At 52.7% G+C, this 17,939-nt stretch overlaps 1 protein-coding gene across 4 annotated transcripts in view; it reads left to right on the plus strand.

The window, feature by feature from the left end:
- WSCD2 (WSC domain containing 2) overlaps positions 1-17,703 on the plus strand; it is a 117,399-nt gene extending 99,696 nt beyond the window's left edge. For all 4 annotated transcript variants that reach the window (XM_041729365.1, XM_041729367.1, XM_041729366.1 and 1 more), the window contains exons 7-9: positions 2,288-2,452; positions 9,201-9,401; positions 15,693-17,703. In XM_041729365.1, coding sequence (XP_041585299.1) covers positions 2,288-2,452; positions 9,201-9,401; positions 15,693-16,045 — 719 coding nt within the window. In that variant the 3' untranslated portion in view covers positions 16,046-17,703. The remainder of the gene's footprint in view (positions 1-2,287; positions 2,453-9,200; positions 9,402-15,692) is intronic.
- Positions 17,704-17,939: the final 236 nt, after the last annotated feature.

Here is a 17,939-nt window from a genome sequence, read left to right on the forward strand (position 1 = left end):
AAAACCGTTCCTAGACACCTACTTGGCTTCAGCAAAGAGAAAGACCAGATTTATTTTTTCTAAAGTCTGTTCTGAACAGATTGAACCTGGCAGGGTGGGAGAAGAGAGCTGGCTCCCTGGCCGGAAGCCCCAACACGTTGAGGGGCATTTGCTTGGTACTCCTAGTGCGTGAGCCCTTTGTTAACACACGCTCCCCCATGTCACCCTTGTGAGAGCACCATGTTGTCAGTAGTCCCATTTTAGAGGTGAGGAAACTGAGACTCAGATCCATCATTTTTCCCAGGGCACCCAGCAAATAGGTGGCAGATTGGAATCTCAGTTGAGGACTTCAGCGCTTTCCCTTGATGGGCTGTTAGGAGACCTCACTGTGGCTCATAGTAAGATCTTGGTACTGACTGGTCCTGCAGGATAGGAAAGACCACGTGAAACCCTGAAAGGAATTCTGTGCAGGGGGTGGTATGGTGGGTGGTGCCAGACACTGCGTGGAGTGCTGGGTGGCCACCTGTGCCTCCAGCGGGACTGGTTTTATGCAGGAGCCGGGTGGAACCCAGAGGGGCCTGGCTGGGAGCAAGCAGGAGGAGAAGGTGGGATGGGGAGTGTGGCCAAGCTCTGCCAGAAGTGGGATGGGAATGGGGTGAGGACAGAGCATGGTTCCTTGAAAAAGATTTTTGTAATGATGGAGTAATTTGTTTTTGTGTGAATGCTGATGTGATGGAGCCAGCTCGGTGAGTGGAGGGGGGGAGGATGGGGGAGGATGGAGGAGATGAGACCCAGGAACGGGAGCACAGGCAGCCCTTCTCCGCCCCAGGAGAAGGAGGGACGGGGAGCGTGGGATGCAGAGCAGTCTGGTGAGCTCAGGGGCAGGGGAACCGTGGGTGAAGACAGGGTTGTCTGCTGTCCCTTTGTTGTAACTAAGGATGGAGGTCGTTGGCCCAGAGTGAGGAAGTAAGGCCAGAACCCCCCCAACCTAGGATCCTCCCCTCTTTCTCTTCCGCTGCAGAGACTCCCATGCCAGGCCTTCTCTCAGCTTCTCTTGCATCTCTAGGGATCAAAAGAAATCAGGGGGGTGCCTTCTTAGCTCTGGGGGGGGGGGCTGCTGTTGGGAGGTGTTGGGGCTCTGACAACAGTGGCATCCTGAGGACTCTGTAAAGCCAGAGAATCTAGAGAATCAGAATGGTACCCACCTGTCTCCACCCATTTACACATGAGAAAGTCAAAGGCTAAAAAAAATCTCCCCTTTGAGCACTGAAGCATATTAACATATTACGTGTATAATGACAATCCTTATGAGAGCCCTGCCACGTAATACCATTGTTCCTCATCCGTCCCATCTACCCACCACTGTGTCCGTCCTTCCACCCACCCAGCCATCCACATAATCTGTCCAGTCATCCATTCAGGATGTTTGGATTATCCCTACTATGTGCCAGATGATATGGAAAGTGCCGGGGAATCTGCAAAATAGCATTATAAGCAAATAATCCTTTAAGTACCAACTGAGTTGAGCGACTAGGAGGGGATGGAGCATGTTCTCGAACCATAGCCCAGAGAGTAGGGAAGGTGAGCAGTGCTGATTCAGCAGAGTGCAGGGAGAGAAGCCTTCTGCCTGGCAAAGGCATGCAGGAGGCGGTGAAGGCTCCTGCTACCCAAGGTGCTGCTGGAAGGAGCGGAACATGGATAGGAAATGAAGGGACCCCAAAGGCTGACAGGTGCATGGGAGGGATGGGCCTGGGAGATGGCAAGAGCCAGGCCACGCATGGGCTCGGAGGCCAGAGTCAGAACCCTGGACTAGATGCCGTGCAGGTGGATGCCATCTAGTCTCCCATGTCCAGGTACTCTTCATGATGGGAAATGCACATCGACGATGAGTGCACAAAAGAGAAAAAGCCCTGCCACGAGAAGTTCACATTCAAAAGATGTAATTGATAAGTACGTTGCCAGATCTGTTGTGTTAGTGTTAAAATTTAAGGAGTTAAAGGAGTAAAGATAGGAAAATGGATAGAGGCAAGGAAGGTGGGTGTGGGGTGGTAAGATGAGAGAGTGATTTTCCATGCCAGGAAGAAACTGAGGCAGGAGAGAAGACTCTTCCTCTAGCTGACGTTCACAGAATCCCTACTGTGTGACCATCCCTTCTCATCTGTGATCTCATATAACCTTCGTGTCAACCCTGTGACGGGGATGTGGGCCCAGAAGGACTTCCATCACAGGCCCTGGGCCGCATGGTTGGGAAGTGGTGGGGGTGGGTCTCCGTCCACCCCCGCCCCTGACTGCGTCCTGCCTTTTGCAGACAACCGCTGCATGGACAGACGGTTCCTCCCAGCCAAGTCCAAGCAGCTCATCGCACTGGCCAGCTTCCCAGGCGCAGGCAACACGTGGGCTCGGCATCTCATCGAGCTGGCCACGGGCTTCTATACTGGCAGCTACTACTTTGACGGTTCTCTCTACAACAAAGGTGAGGAGGCGGAGGGGAGTGGAGAGGATCCCCTGGGGGAGGGCATGGGAATACCCTTCCCGAGTACCTAGTATGTGCCTCTCAGCTCACCAGGGCATGTTTGTGAAGACCTACTGTGTGCTTGATACACCCCGCCTTCGCTTATACCCCACAAACCTTGCCTGAGTGGCATCTGTTCAGTAATGGACACTTATCTAGTGCCTACTATGTGCATCTCTGATTAGGGCACCATAAACCTTCTTTGCATACCTACTATGTGCAAGGCCCTCTCCAGCAACTCTATGCCATATACAGAGGGACAAAACTAGGTTCATTTGGGGGACATTTATTGAGCACCTTCTATGCATCAGGTGTCTTAGCTGCCCTGAAGACAATGATATCTGTGGTGTGGGTGCTTTATTTTCATCTTATTCATAGATGTTTACTGAGCACTGCTATGCTCTGGATGTACTTCCAAGCTTGGTTTCCCAGCAGGCATTTATGCAGTGCTGACTGTGTGCCAGGCACTTCATGTAGGTTCAGATGGCCAGGGACAAACTTTCTTGGCCGCCTGCTAGGTGCTATATTTTTATTTAGCCCTGCACAATAGACCTGGGGCATAGGATGTGGTACCATTTCCCAGATGCAAACACTGAGGCTTGGAGAGAAGTAACTTACTCCAGGTCACACAGATTGTTTTCAAAGGGCTGTTGAGGGTTTACACCCTAGTGTGTTCCAGTTTCAAAGCCTGCGTTCTGACTTCCATCACCCAGGCAAGAAAGTCCAGGGGGCTCTTACTGGGGAGCTGAAAATCATGGGTGAAATCCCCATTGGGTGTGAAGCCCCCTCCCAAGCATGGTAGGGGTTATCAGGGAAGCAGCTCTGTTTGGGAGAGGTTTTGTCCATATGTGGGCAGCCCGTGGCTGTGGGTCTTCGTGTCTGCCAACCAGATGAAGACCCCTTCCTGGCTGCGTGACGTTGAACAAGTGTCTGCTGCTCTCTGATCCCGTGTCATCATGCACAAATCAGAGATCACAGTATGTACTTTGTGGGGTCATTGTGAAAGTTAACGAGTTGCGACGTGTAATACGCTTAGCATAGAATAAGTGTGCAATAAATGTAGGCTGTGAATACTATGGTCCGGGGGCCAGGCACTGGCCAGGCACAGCGTGGTGTTGACAGAGAGCCATCCCTGAATCCCAGCTCAGGGAGAGCCAGGGGGTGTCTATCTGAGGGTAAGAAGTGGGAGGGAGGAAGGTCAAAAAGGATGAAGAGGGACAGGTTGGAGGACAGAGTTAGCAAGAATCCCAAATTCTATATATTGTTTAATTTTTAGTTTTGGTTTAGCGATCATTTATCAAGCGCAAAATATGCAAAAGGCTCCCAGCTGGGGGTTTTGCATGTTTTTCTACCAGGATTTGAACCCAGGTCTGGTTGTCAATGGTATCTGCGCGCTTAACCACTGTGTTGTGCAGCCTTTATGGGGGTTTCTGGAGAAGCCCAGGCACGGTCTGGAATCTCTCTGGCTTGTCCTGGAGAGTGGCAGGGAAAAGCAGACTCAGGAAGCATTCCATGGCTGGCCCACATCCTAACCTTCCTGGGGCTGGGGCAGCAACCCTATTTAGGGAATTCTAGAATTTACAAATACAGGGATCCTCAGGATTGTTAGTCCAGGGATGCAGAGTGGTTTCATCTCATGTGTCTGTTCCAGTGAATCCCTGTTTTAGGATGAGGTCCAGAGGAGGATCCTGAGGTTCTCTTGTCTTTCAGAAACAAAGTGCCTTAATCTAGTAGTGATGCCTGGTTGAGGGTATAAAGGGGGAATGGTGAACTATGTGCCAGATATTTACCACCTCTGCTCTAACTCAACCTCCTAACTTCAAACAGAGGGAAAATGAATCTTAAGATGGAGTCGGGAGGACACCTGGGCGGCTCAGCGGTTGAGTGTCTGTCTGCCTTTGGCTCAGGGCATGATCCCTGGGGTCAGGGGATCCAGTCCCACATCAGGTTCCCTGAAGGGAGCCTGTTTCTCCCTCTGCCTGTGTCCCTGCCTGTCTCCGTATGTCTCTCATGAATAAATAAATAAAATCTTTAAAAAGAAAAAAACAGAAGGTGAAGTCAGGAGGTTGAATCTTTAGACTGACCTGTTTGCTTATCAGGTATGGGACCTTGGACAAGATTTACTCCTCTGAGTTTCAGTTTCCTCATTTATAGTACTGAACTCAATGGCAGCTTTGAAAATATGTAATAAGACCATGTGTATGAGGCTATAGTGTTAAAATATACATTATTTTTTAATGACCTGAAAGGGGGACAATCAGCTATTAGGCAAAGTCAAAGGCGGGGGGTTGGTCTTTGACTACACAGTAGAATTACCTGCGGAGCTTTTTTTCTTTAAGATTTTGTTTGCTCATGGAAGACCCATAGAGAGAGGCATAGACATAGGCAGAGGGAGAAGCCCACTCCCTCTGGGGAGCCCAATGCAGGACTTAATCCCTGCTGGGTCCTGGGTTCGAGAACAGGCTAGCCCTGTGCCCATGGGTTTCATCTCCCTGGGAGGTCAGGATCCTCCCCTATCCCATCCCATTCCATCTGCCTGGAAACCTGCTCCCCAGGCCACGGGCCAAACCCCCTCCGCTGCGTCGCTGGCAGACTCACGTGTCCTCCTGCTTTGTCTTCCTTGTACCCAGGGCATTCCTGCGTCATGGCCCTTGTTATAAATATATCGTGTCACAGTTAGCCATGCTAAGCATCGTGGGTGTTTTATTGAATGTCTGCAATGGGATCATGAGTCCAGGGAGGCAACGGGGTGGGTGCTTTATATATTCTGTGATTTGGTCTGGGGCAGGGGTGTGCAAAGTGGACAGGACTCACCCGAAGGGCGTGGAGGGAGCCCCAGGCAGAGGTGGAGATGTGACGAGCAGCAGGAGGAGGAAACAGAGCAGTTGGTCAACAACAGGGTTTGGCGGCAGCGTGTTGGACCGTGGGAGGGGTGAGGGCTGTGGCAGTGATGCAGGAAGGAGCAGCCTGAGCTGGGTAGGCAAAGACCCTGAACCCCATTATCCTGGGGCCATGGGCCAGGCAGGGAAATACCCCTCTGGCCGCAGAGCTTCAGATGGATGTTCAGCTGCAGGGATGGGGTGGGAAGTAGGGGACGGGGGGGGGGGGGGGGGGACAATGACATCAAGAGCCCACTGACTGGAGGTGAGGGACCTCAATGATGGCCCAGAGGTGGTGGTTTCTGTAGGATGAGCCCATGCTCCAGGGACTCCTGCCGTTTGGAGTATTTTAGGGTTTCTTCCCTCATCCCTGCCACTAACTAGCTGGATAAGTGGGGGGTGTGTCCTCCTCCACCCCACCCCCAGCTTGAAACGATTTCCTCCTCTGTAACAAGCTGGTGTTGGGTGGGTGACCCCCAGGGCCCTCCTAGGTCTGATGGACTGCCTGGCACTTCCTCTGCAACCTTCTCTCCTCGCACCTGAGCAGGCTGCCCCTCCAAGGGACTGCTAAGGGAGGGAGGGAGGGGGGAAGGAGAGGGCATGTCTGGATGGGTGGCTTCTCCCTTCCCGGAGGCCAAGCGTCTGTACCACTTGAGCTCTGCCTGCCGCTTACTCAGAGACGATGGCCCTTTGTAAAACGTGACTTGGGTCTTTGTCCATCTATCTGTGTCTGTCTCTTTCTTGGTCTTGCTGGCTCGTCTCCTGCTTTTTCCTTCCTTGTGCCTCTGATCTTTTTCTCCTTATTTTGTTTCTGTGTCTACTTCTCTCGGGATCCCCTTCTTCTCCTGCCCTGTCCCCCTCCCCATCTCAGGGACCCCGCTGCCCCGAGTGCAGGCTCCAGCTCTGTGGCAGGAGGGGCTGGGTTGACTGCCTGGAGTTGACCAAGGCCCTGCTAGGCTCCTGGGGGCCCTGGATGCCCCAGGACATTGATGAGGCAGCCTCTCGGGCCTGCTGACGCAGGAAAGGATTTCTGAGGACGGCCCCCAAATCAACCCCATTACCCCTGGAGGACCACCAGCCTGCAGAGTGTCCATGTGCAGAACGAGGAGCAGGCCATTCCTGCCCAGTAGACACCAGGGCATGCAGAAATGTGGGGGTTTTGCCCCTGCCCTTTTCCATGCTGGCTTCCTTAGCTGCAAAGTGCACTGACAACTGTCATATGGAGGATAAGGGGGAAGGAGAATGTATATCTTATTCTCCTTGTGGCCCTGAATCCACAAGTTCGTTTCTCCAAAGCCTGGGACTGTTGTCCAGCTCCTGAGAGTTTCTGAGGCTCACGTGGGTGCCCCAGATAAACTGCTAGTGTGATGATCCCTCAAAGTAATGGGATTTAAATTATCCCCCTTGATGCAATGGAGGAGCTGGGTCCTGTTTCAGGAGGAGGGGAGGGGGGCCCCCCTGGCAGTGGAGGCCAGCAATTCAGCTCTGGCCCTGTGCTTGCATCCCTGGTCACTGTGTAATCACCTAGATGGCCCTCCCTGGAGGATCCTCCAGCCACCATCCCCAGTTCCACAGGCAGGTGGATCCCATGTGGCTTAAAGGCTTCTTCCTAGACATAGAACTCCTCTCTCTGGGAGGCATTGTTCTAAATCTTCTCCACCTCCCTACTTCTCCAGCAGACCCTACAAACTAACTTCTTAGGTGACCCAAATCTGGAATCTAGAGCAGGTCTTTTCTTATGTGCATTGTTTTTGTATCTTGATAAACACCATGCTAGGCTGACTCCATCACATAACAGAGAGAAATGTGATCTGAGAGCTTGACTTAGACTAGTTTGACCACTCTGCCAGGTTTCTGTTTTTCTTCTCTGAGAACCTGTATGCATTCTTTGTAACCCCCGCATGTGTTTTTCTGTTGCTATGCTCATGGCGAAATGCATTTTGACAAAGATAAAACACAATCCTAGATGGGAAGTTCCTTGTCTGCGTCATGAGGAGCTTTGCCGATGGAATGCATGATTGCATGCCATGAAATCGTATCCGGTGCCACCTTGTGGGTAAACATCTGTGTCCCAGGCTTGTTCTCAAGCTTCCAGACCCCATCCCTCATTGTCGCATGACACGGCATGGTCCATGGGCCTCAAAGGCAGTGGGTTAATATTTCCTTGTGGGCATGGGCCGGGGCTAGACTGGTTCCTGCAGCTTCACTTGGCAAGTGCCAGGATGGAATCTGGCTCTGGAAATGACAGTCCATTCCTGGCTCTTCTACCTTGTGACCCTGGTGGGGTGGGTGTGGGGGGTGCTATACCTGTCTGAAACCTGATCTCCAGGGACAGGAGTAGGTACCATATTGGCCTCATTTTAATCCACCTTAAAAGCCAAAGTGTAGAGCCTCAAAAATCTTTGTACAGGGGTAAGGCGAGAAAAAGTGAGCACGGTGGCTTCTTGGTCCACAGTGTCACCCCAAGACTTGTTCTGGTTAAGCAGCCATTGATCTAAGTCCTCCTAGGTGCCTCACTGACTTTTCAAACAGCCCTGTGAAGTAAAAGCAGCATGGTCCCATTTTATAGAGGAGGAAACTGAGGCCCAAAGAAATAACAGTGAGTTGAAACACAGCCAGTATCTTGAAGGCCCAGTCCCAGAACATTTCTACTTGGCTTTCAAGATGCCATCCAAGTGCCTTAGCTCCTGTGAGAGCGAGAAGCTCAAGAACTCAGTCTCAGGAGCCTGGGTAGCTTGGTTTGAATCTTGGCTCTGCCTCTCACTCACTCTGTAACTTGGGCAAAATCTTTGATCTCTGCCTCAGTTTCCTTATCCATAAAATCTCTGAGGATCACTGAAAGCGTGGAGTTGCCTAATTACATAAAAGGCTTAGGCCAGTGTCCAGCACACGACTGGCACCAGAGAAACATTCTGCGGCCACCCACAATTTCTGTCAGTTCCTCAGCTGATGAAATGAAAATCCGATCATGTCCCGCTTTCTTTTGCTTAAATCCTTTTCAGGGCTGCCTAATCTTTGTGGTCTTAGTACTGAACACTCCATCACAACTGCTGAAATCTGATCCAGCTTTACACTCCCTTCTTTCTGCTCTCAGCAGTCACACACATGACATATTTCTTCTGACCCACCCCAGGACCTTTGCATCTGTTGTTCCCAGCACCCTTTCCTTCGTCTCTGGGGCTAGCAAATTCCTCATCCTTCACAAGTTAGCTTAAGCACCTCTTCCTCCAGGAAACCTTTCTGGATGACTCTGAGCAGATCAGTGATCTTGGCTAGGCTGGCTGGGCTGCTCAGCACCTGCCTGTGGCACCCATGTCTGTTCCACGAGTCACCATCTGGGACCAACAGCCTTCTAGCGCATGTCCTTCTCACAGTGATGGCAGGCGCACACAAGAACAAACATGATGCACCTTGGGTCTTTAATAGAGACCTGCTTCTGTCCTCATTCCACTGGCCAAAGTGAGTCATGCAGCCATGCCCAGGGGTGTAGATTCCGTGCAAAGAGGACTCCTCCAGTGCATCGCTGTCAGGCGCCTCTTGGGGCACCTGAGCAAGAAATCTATGCCTCTTCTGCAGCACTAGGGGTTTGTTATGTTCATTTATGTCATGATCTGCATAATCTGGCTCCCAAAGACAGCAAGAGCCGTGGATATTCTTGCAGATTTTTATCCCCACCTCTCAGCACAGTGCCTGGCGCACAGTAGGTGCTCCGCACATCTGGGGGGAAATGCATAAACGTGGGAGGATTCCTGGGTGGCCCAGGGGAGTGCCCTGGACTCCTGACCTCCTTGCACTGACAGTCCCGTACCCCTCCCCCCCACTTTGGGAAGGCTTCAAAGGCGAGCGGGACCACTGGCGCAGCGGCAGGACCATCTGCATCAAGACGCACGAGAGCGGCCAGAAGGAGATTGAGGCCTTCGATGCGGCCATCCTGCTCATCCGTAACCCCTACAAGGCACTCATGGCAGAGTTCAACCGCAAGTACGGCGGCCACGTGGGCTTTGCGGCTCATGCCCACTGGAAGGGCAAAGGTAGGGGGAGGGGTGGGTCCGGGTGTGGGGGAGGTGGGAGAGCAGCCAGTGCTGTCTGCTGCCAGGGATCCAGAAGGGCCCCCTGCCGTGGCGCGCCACCCCACAGAGCTGCTCCTGCTGGGATGCCATAGCTGCAGCCATCCAGGGCATGGGCTCAAGGGCAAGACTCCCTGGGTTCAAACCCCAGCTCCACCACTACCTTCCTGAACTTAGGCTTGTCCCATCTATAAAACGGGAGCCATAATTGTGAGAATTTTTAACGCTTTACAAACAAATCCAGTAAATGTGACTCCTTATGGAGATGGAGACCCTCACATAATTGATATGGGATAAATGGAAACAGTTTCTAGAGCCCTCTCCTGAGAATCAGGAGACCTGAATCCAGCCCACGGTCAGGGGCTGATGGCCAGGTCACTCAGGAGCTCCTAAGAACTCGCAGAGCATCATTTCCATGAACCCATCCCTAACAACTCTGGGATGTAAGGTTCAGTGACTTGTGCTAGGTTCCACACCTGGGAAGTGACAGTGTTGGCTAACAAGCTGCATTTTTTTTTTTTAAGCAGCGAATCTTATACAATTGGGGTTTGAGACTCATTTCCAACACTTAGTAGATGACAGCCTTGGGGATGAATGTCTCACTCCAGAGCGGTGGCCCATGATAATGGTGAGAGCTCTGGAGTCAGACCCAACTTCTATCAGCTTGAGTATCTTTGACCCCTCTGGCTCTCAGAACCCCATATCTATTATCATCCACATCTCCACCACTGTAATGAGAGTTTTTAAACCCCATAATGAACCTTGTTTTATAGATGGGACAAGCTAGATTCAGGGAGGTGAAGAGGCTTTTCCAAAAGGAGGTGGTGGACCTGGGGTTTGTCCCCAGACAGTCTTGCTCCTGCCCTTAACCACAGCCCTATGATAATGGATCGGACAAAATGTTGATGGATCAGTAAGATCACCCAGTCCCATAAGTGCTCTGTACGTGTGAGCTCTCTTCACCTTAGCCTCCGGGAGCCAGGCTGCTCCAGGCTCAGCCTTGAGGGGTGCTTTCCACTTTACCCCTCCTAAAGCTGCTTTGAAGCCCCGGCCCCACCCCAGAGAGGTCTGGAGCTTGGCAGCATGGTGTTATGCAGCAGTCCAGTACTTAATGACCTCATTCATCACAACCCTTGGGCCTCTTTGGCCAGCTGTGCCCTGGGCTCCTAGTTCAGTCAAGGGGGTCCTCTGTTCCTCCCCTTGCTTTACTCCCCCTCTCAGAGGGTGGAAGCTTAGGTGGTGACATTTATTCCCAGAAGATTTGTAGTTGAAAATGACCACTGCTCAGGGCCAGGCTGAGAAGTCTACAGGTGCATGTGGCAGAGGCCTGCTCAGAGCAGAGACTTCTCTGGCCCAGTTGGAAAGGACCTGGGGGTGACCAACTGCAGTGGTCCTCAGTACCAACTACGTATCAGCATCCCCAGAGGGGTGTGGGGAAATCCTACCGGACCAGGACCATTGGTGCAGTGGAACCTGGGCATCGGTATTTTTCTAAAGCTCCTCACTGCTTCTAGGGTGCAGGTAGGACCAAGAACCACTGATTAATCCTCTATGGATTAATAGGGAAACTCAGGCCCAGAGAGAGGCAGGGAACCTTCCCAGGTCATTTGGGCACATGGTGGCAGGAGTAGAATCTGGCTCTCTGCCTCCCAGACCTCCTGCTGCCCCCAGAGAAAAGGGAAGGGAAATCACTTGGGAAGCTCCTAGCACTGTGCATTCATGAGGACATTTAAACCTTCTAAGTCCCTGGGGAGGTGAGAAAGGGTGCCAGTCCTGGTGGCATTCCATTGCACAGGTGAGAAAACCATCCCAGGAAGGGAGCAATTATGTGGCTAAGCTGCCCCCCTGCCCCCACCCTCGGCCAGGCTTCACCCAACTGGGATTGAACCCAGGCGTTAGCTACCAGGCTGTCTCTTAGCTTGGGGATGTCCCTGACTTTGTGATGAATTCACAGCTTCTCTCCTGGCTTAGCATCTGGTCTCAGGTTCAGGTGGTTCTAATCACCAGGAGCCACCTTGCCTCTTTTTCCTTACTCAAGGCAGCTGGGAGCTTTAAAATCAAAGATCAGGAAGGTGTTGGGACAGGCTGTACCATGAGGCTGCAGGGGACGGGAGAGAGAAGGTTCCAGCACCTGCATCTCCTAGCAGGGGCCCCGGGGGCCCCACAGTAGTATGGGATGGGGAGCCTTCTCCCTGCATCCCCTCCCAGGACTGACCCAGGTCTGAAGGGCCCCCTGGGAGCCTTCCCCCAAAAATCCATTTCTCTGTTTGCCCTGTAGACACTGGAGTTTGAGCCCCTTGCTTTAGATTGCCCGCACCAGCCACGGCCACAGCAGTATCACTTGGGAACTGGTTAGAAATGCAAATCCTCTGGCCGTACCCCAGACCCTGCAGAAACTCTGGGAGGGCGGCCGGGCCATCTGCGTTTTACCAATCCCTCCAGATGTTTCTGATGCATGCTCCAGTTTAAGAACCACTGCTTTCAACCCCTGCTGCTTGCACGGCTCACAGAGCGAGGCCTGTGTAGCAGTGGCTTCCACATCAGCTGGAAGATTTTTTAGAAAAGCACATCTCTGCCCTCGGGCTCTCTGAACAGGAATCTGCATTTGAACAAGATTCCCAGAGAAGCGAAGCCTCATGTGCGCTTTGCCTTAGTGTGTGAAGGTCACCCCCTAAAAAGCAGAGTTCCCCTAGCAGTTGAGTGCCTCCACCCCCACCCCCACCTGTGCCCTCTTTCCATTTAGAGCTGGGGCACGGCTCTTGTAACCTTCCCCTCCCCCCATTTTTGGTTCTATAACGTTAATTTTACAATCTCCCTGGAGTGGGGCCAAAGCAAAGTTTTATGTGATCTGATTACACAAGGTGAATTGTCCTGGATCTGTTTAATGAAACAGACGGTGTTTAATGATTCCGTGGGGAATTAAGCGCAGTTAAGCTATTAATCAGGCCCTGGTTCCTCTGGACAAGAAGAGGGAGCATGAAGACTGGGGGGTGCCCTGCTGGGCGCACCTGTGTGACCCTTCCGGTGGAACCAGTGCTCGTGCTCCGTGGTCTGTGGCTTGGCTTCTTTATGACCCAGTTTGAAGGCAGCGATCAATGACCAGGAATCCTGTGCTAATCAGGACTTCTGAGGGTTTCTTTTTTTTTTTTTTTTCCTTCTTTTCCACGAAGTTCAGGAGCTTCCAGGGAGGGATCGGTGAGGTAGGTGAACAGCTGCTGCCAAAGCAGCCTGGGGAGCTCTGATCCCAGTGATAATGGGGTAGGGTTGGGTTTGGTGGGGATGGGCATCTTTGTGACACCAGGGTGCCACCATCAGGAATCCTCATTACAGCAGCTGGCATTTAGTGAGCACCACCTGGGTCCCAGGGGCCCCCTGCCGCAGTCCTTGCCCCTCTGCTTCCGTTCTATCTGCATGGCCAGGATGCAGGTCTTAGCACATTTTGCCAATGGATAAACTGAGTCTCGAGACAGACTGGAGTTCCCAAGCTGCCACAGCTAACGGAGACAGGAAGGGGGTTGTGAATGCGGCTAGTCAATACCTACCCTCTGTAGGACCCAAAGTCAGCCATGAACAGATCCTGAGTCGTAGACTAACACCCAAAGCGAGCAGTGCTCGACTAGGAGCTGGAGCTGATTGGAACAGGAGCTTTGGAAGGGCTTGCCAGGAGGCAGGAGCCAGGCTCAGTCTGGATAAACTGGGTTGGAATCCTGTCTTGGGTAAGCACAGTGTGGCCTGGAACAACTGGCTTCAGGTCTCCCAGCCTCCTTTATCCATACCCCGCTCCCCCCCCCCCCCCCACCGCCCAGTATGTAAAACTGCTGGTAATCCCCACTCTCCAAGCTTCTTGGGAGCACAGTTCCCGCTTGGGAGCAGAAAATGTGAAGTGACTCAGGCACCGTACACTCCCATCCCAGGGTGGTGTGCAGTCAGCAAGGGGGCTGTGCCCTCTGCAGCCATCTGCACCCAAGGCTAGGGCTACCCTCTGTAGGACCCTGACTGCCATGCAGACGGGCCCTTCCTTTTCCCTTATGACCTCCAAGCTGCAACCCTCACCCCTCCAGCAAATACCTGAGGTTGGTCAGAAATGGCCAAGCTTAAAAATCCAATCCATGTGCTACCAGGCGACTCAGTACCGCCTTCATCCGCCTGGGCTTCTGCTAGAAAGGCAACAGGTGTCCTGAGCCATCAGGAATGCGGTGAGGTGACACAGATTCTGAAAAAAAAAAAAATTACAACAGAACATATACATGCTATATGTTCTTCTAATCACTCAGATACATCTGGTCTTAACCCATTACAACAGTGTGGGCCCAATTAGCCAGATACCATTGTAAATCATCTACCGTAAGCATGAAGGATCTCCTTGTCACCCACATCAATGTTTCGCAAGGAGCAGTGGTGTTCTGGGGGCGCACAGGGAAGCAGGAGCCTCGCCACAGGGTCTGATGTGTTCTGCAAAGAAAGAGGAGCCTTTTATCATGTCACAGTTTGGCGGTGGGGAATTCCAATTTAGTTCAACCACCATTTATTGAGCCCCTGCTGGGGGTAAAACAGTGGGATGTAGGGGGGTGAGGCTGCTGCTGCCAGGAAAAGATCAGGACCTGGAATCAGGTCTGATCTGGATGCTGCTGCCTGGCTGTGTGACCTTGGGCCAGTCACCTCACCTCTCTGAGCCTCTCATTTCCTCACTGGTGATATAGGGTCAACAGCAGCCCTTTCCTTTCAGGGTAGTCTTTAGAATTAGAGATCTTGGGTACCCATCACCCAGCAAAGGAGGGGACCCCCAATTAGAGATCTTGGGTACCCATCACCCAGCAAAGGAGGGGACCCCCTAACCCAGCTTGGGAGACTCACAGAGCCTCCTTCAATAAGCACATCCCTCTGGACCATGCAGGGTGGGGTTGCTTCTGTGAGAAGCAGTGGGTCTGGCTTCAGGATTTCAGAACACCTGCCCTGTGACTGTCCAGCGGGGGCTCAGAATCCGTTTCTCCCTTCCCGTCGTCATCAGTGATCACCCCACCTCCCCATCCACTGCAGCTCCCCAGCTCCCCATTCTGTCCATTTCAGCAGCTCCAGGGCTGGCTGGTGTCTCTTTGAAGTTCTCTCTGGGGTCCCCTAAGGAATCACCCACATTCTTTTGTAGCCTGCCTGTCAAGTCAGAGCATCCCAACACACCTTCTCAATGTTGGTGATGATTCCCCTGCCAGTTTACCATGGTAAGGTAATAAACTGCAAAAATATAAATACACGTGATAAAAAGTAGAACAGTAAGGCAAAGATGACGATCTAGATAATCCGACCTAAACTGTACCCCCAGCCCAGTATACTGGAGAGACCTTCAACAGACATGAGGGGGCTTAGAGGGGGAACGCTGAAGCCCAAAGATTGGCCTCCTGCCTGAGTCTGGGAAAACGATGTCCTGTCTCAGAACAGAGTAATGGCAGGAATAACAATTGGCAACGTTTGCTGAGCCCCTACTCAGCAAACCCCTACAGGGTGCCATGCTAAAACCCTTATAGGATTTTGTTTGTTCCTGGGCAAGTCACTATTTTTTCAATTTAAATTCAAGTTAGCACAGTATATTATTCGTTTCAGGGTAGAATTTAATGAGTCATCAGTTGCATATGACTTCTATCAGGTACGTGCATTTAATGCCCATCGCTCAGTTACCCCGTCCCCCCACCCAAACCTCCTGTGCTTTTATCCACTTCTCTATACAAATGTCCTATTACCATCCTGTGCTGTAGGTCCCATTACCAAGCAGGATAACTATTACTGCGCAGAGTAGCTTGATAGTCTGAAGCCAGACTGCTCAGTTTCTAATCCTGGCTCTGTCCCTGAGTAGCTGTGTGACCTGGAGCAAATTACTTGACCTCTCTGTGCCTCACTTTTTCTATTAAGTGAAGAAAATGATGATACCGGTCATGAGAAGTGAATTACTAGGTTAGTATTACTATTACTTGGTTAATATAAATGTATATAAAAATACAGTAATATGCATTTTTGGAGAAGTCTGGGCCATGCATGCAGTAAGCACCTGACAAGTGTTAACTGTTCTCCCTGAAGAGAAGGAAAGGCTCAGAATGTTCCGGATAGAAGCAGCAGCCAGGAGGTGGGGAGGAATCAGGGCCAGGCCAGGGCCTCGAAGGAGTGAAGGCTGTTGCCAGTCACTGACTTCCTGTGTGCCCACCACCATCTGACCCTGGCCCCTTGAGTGCCTCCCCTCTCTGACTGGGCCCTGCCTCTTCTCTGCAGAGTGGCCTGAGTTTGTGAGGAACTATGCCCCGTGGTGGGCCACGCACACGCTGGACTGGCTCAGGTTCGGTAAGAAGGTGCTGGTGGTTCACTTTGAGGACCTGAAGCAGGACCTGTTCGTGCAGCTGGGCCGCATGGTCAGCCTGCTGGGCGTGGCCGTCAGGGAGGACCGGCTGCTGTGCGTGGAGAGCCAGAAGGACGGCAACTTCAAGCGCTCGGGCCTCCGCAAGCTCGAGTACGACCCCTACACGGCCGACATGCAGAAGGTCATCTCTGCCTACATCAAGGTGGTGGACGCGGCCCTCAAGGGGAGGAACCTGACGGGCGTCCCTGATGACTACTACCCCAGATGATGCGTCGGTGTGGGGGGGGGGGCGGTGGGGAGGGGCCGGGGACCTCCACCCCTCTGTCCTCTCCACTTTGAGGACAGTCCCCCAGCTGCTGTGGGCCTTCAGTGAGTTTCCTGCATGACAGAGGAAGCTCCAGGGAAGAGACTGCCTGCCTGGGCTCTCCCCACCCCACTCACAGGCCCCCCTTGGAGATGGAGGGGGCCGCTGCTTTGGGGTGTTGCAACCACATGGACCCTTCTCTGTCTCCCGTGTCCCTACCCACCCCCGCCCTGTGGGAGGGAGGGCTCATGGCATCCCCAAGACCAGGCAGCCCCACTGCTGGGGTCGAGGATCTTGATTCGAGAGCTAGGGGGACTGTTGCAGAAGGAAATGGACCCTGTGTCCCCTCCTGGGCTGAGCGTCCACAGCCTGCCCTTCTCTCCTCTGCCCTGGGGAGGCACTGGCACCAACGTGGACTCAGGACACTTCCGTCTGAAGAAAGGCTTCTGACGTTCTGGGTGGGGTGCGGAGGCACTGGTGCTCCCAGTATGCTAACTGGCACCACCATGGGTCACACCGCTCCTGAGAAACCATCTGGTTGCCTGACCACCTCGAGGGCCAGAATTCTGTGCTCTTCTTCCCCCGTTGCAGCCATGAGGGGACCTTGGCATCTTCGATCCCACTTCCAGGGGTTCCTCAAGCCCCAACGGTTAACTCCAGGATGGCCAGCCACATGCCAAATCCTAAGATTGACAGCCCCAGTGACCTCTCTCCATGGTGGGGCCCGATGCATTGTTCTTACACTGCCCTCTGACCCCTACCAATGGGTCCTTTGCTATCCGGGTGAGAGAGAAGGGGTGCTCCACATCAGGTTGGACCATGACCAAAAGAGACCCCCACTACCTTCCTGGACCATTCCCTTGGTCATAGTCCAGTGGGGCCAGCTTCCCTTGGGATGGTTCTTTAAGGAAGGGAATGGTTCTTCCATTTCTACACAAACCCTGCTCCCTTGGTGGTAAGACCTCAAACCAAAGGATTCTCAAGGACCTTGGTCGCTAATCCTCTGTCTTAGAAAGCACTTATTGGGGATCACATCTTTGCCCACCCCACCCCCACCTTGGATACCAGTGGCTTCGCATCCGGCCCACACCTGCACCTTTGCCACCATGTAGATGCAAAAGCCATAGGTCACAGATCTTTGCTATTCTGTCTGGAGCAGCCCCCCAGTAGGCTTGGGGTGCAGGTAAACGCTCATTTCCAAATACCCAAGAGACTACGGAGAAGGCGAGTGTAAAGAGATATATTTTTTTAAGAGGAATATAACTAGTACATTCTGCCCTTTGGCGCCTGGCCACGCAGAGGGAAGGGCTTAGGGCCTGGGCCTGTGGCTCTCTTCCCTGATCCCCTCAGCTGTGGGATTTAGGCCACCCCCAGGGCCCAGCCAGGGGCTGCTGAATGTATTTTGTACCATGTTTCTTTCCCCCCAGGCTAATTTCTAGTCTTTTGAGAAGCAGTACAGGGCGTGGCCTCCCCTCCCACTTCGAGGTCCGTCCCCCCCCCCCCCCCAGACTCCAGGTCCACCACCTGGGCCAGTTCTGTTGGTGGTCACCTCAGGCCCCAGGCCTCTGTCTGAAGATTCCTCAGGTCAACACCATCATTAAAAAGAGACTTTGTTTATTCTAGCACATGGTAGAGCGTTGTGTGAGTGTAAGAGAATTGCTCTGGGGGGAGGTGGTTGTGTTTGTGTCTGGGAAGTACAACGTGCCTGTGTGTGTGAAACTATGCTCACCCGCCCTCCTATGTCTCGAGACGGTGTCCCCCGTGTGGATGTGATGACTGCCCCAGTTCTAAGGGGTTGTGTGGGCTCCTGTGTGTGGAATTGTGCACTTGTAGAGGAGGAAAGGGCTTGAGCCCCGTG

The sequence above is a fragment of the Vulpes lagopus genome, chromosome 14 (assembly GCF_018345385.1).
Source record: "Vulpes lagopus strain Blue_001 chromosome 14, ASM1834538v1, whole genome shotgun sequence".
NCBI classification, from domain to species: Eukaryota; Metazoa; Chordata; class Mammalia; order Carnivora; family Canidae; genus Vulpes; species Vulpes lagopus.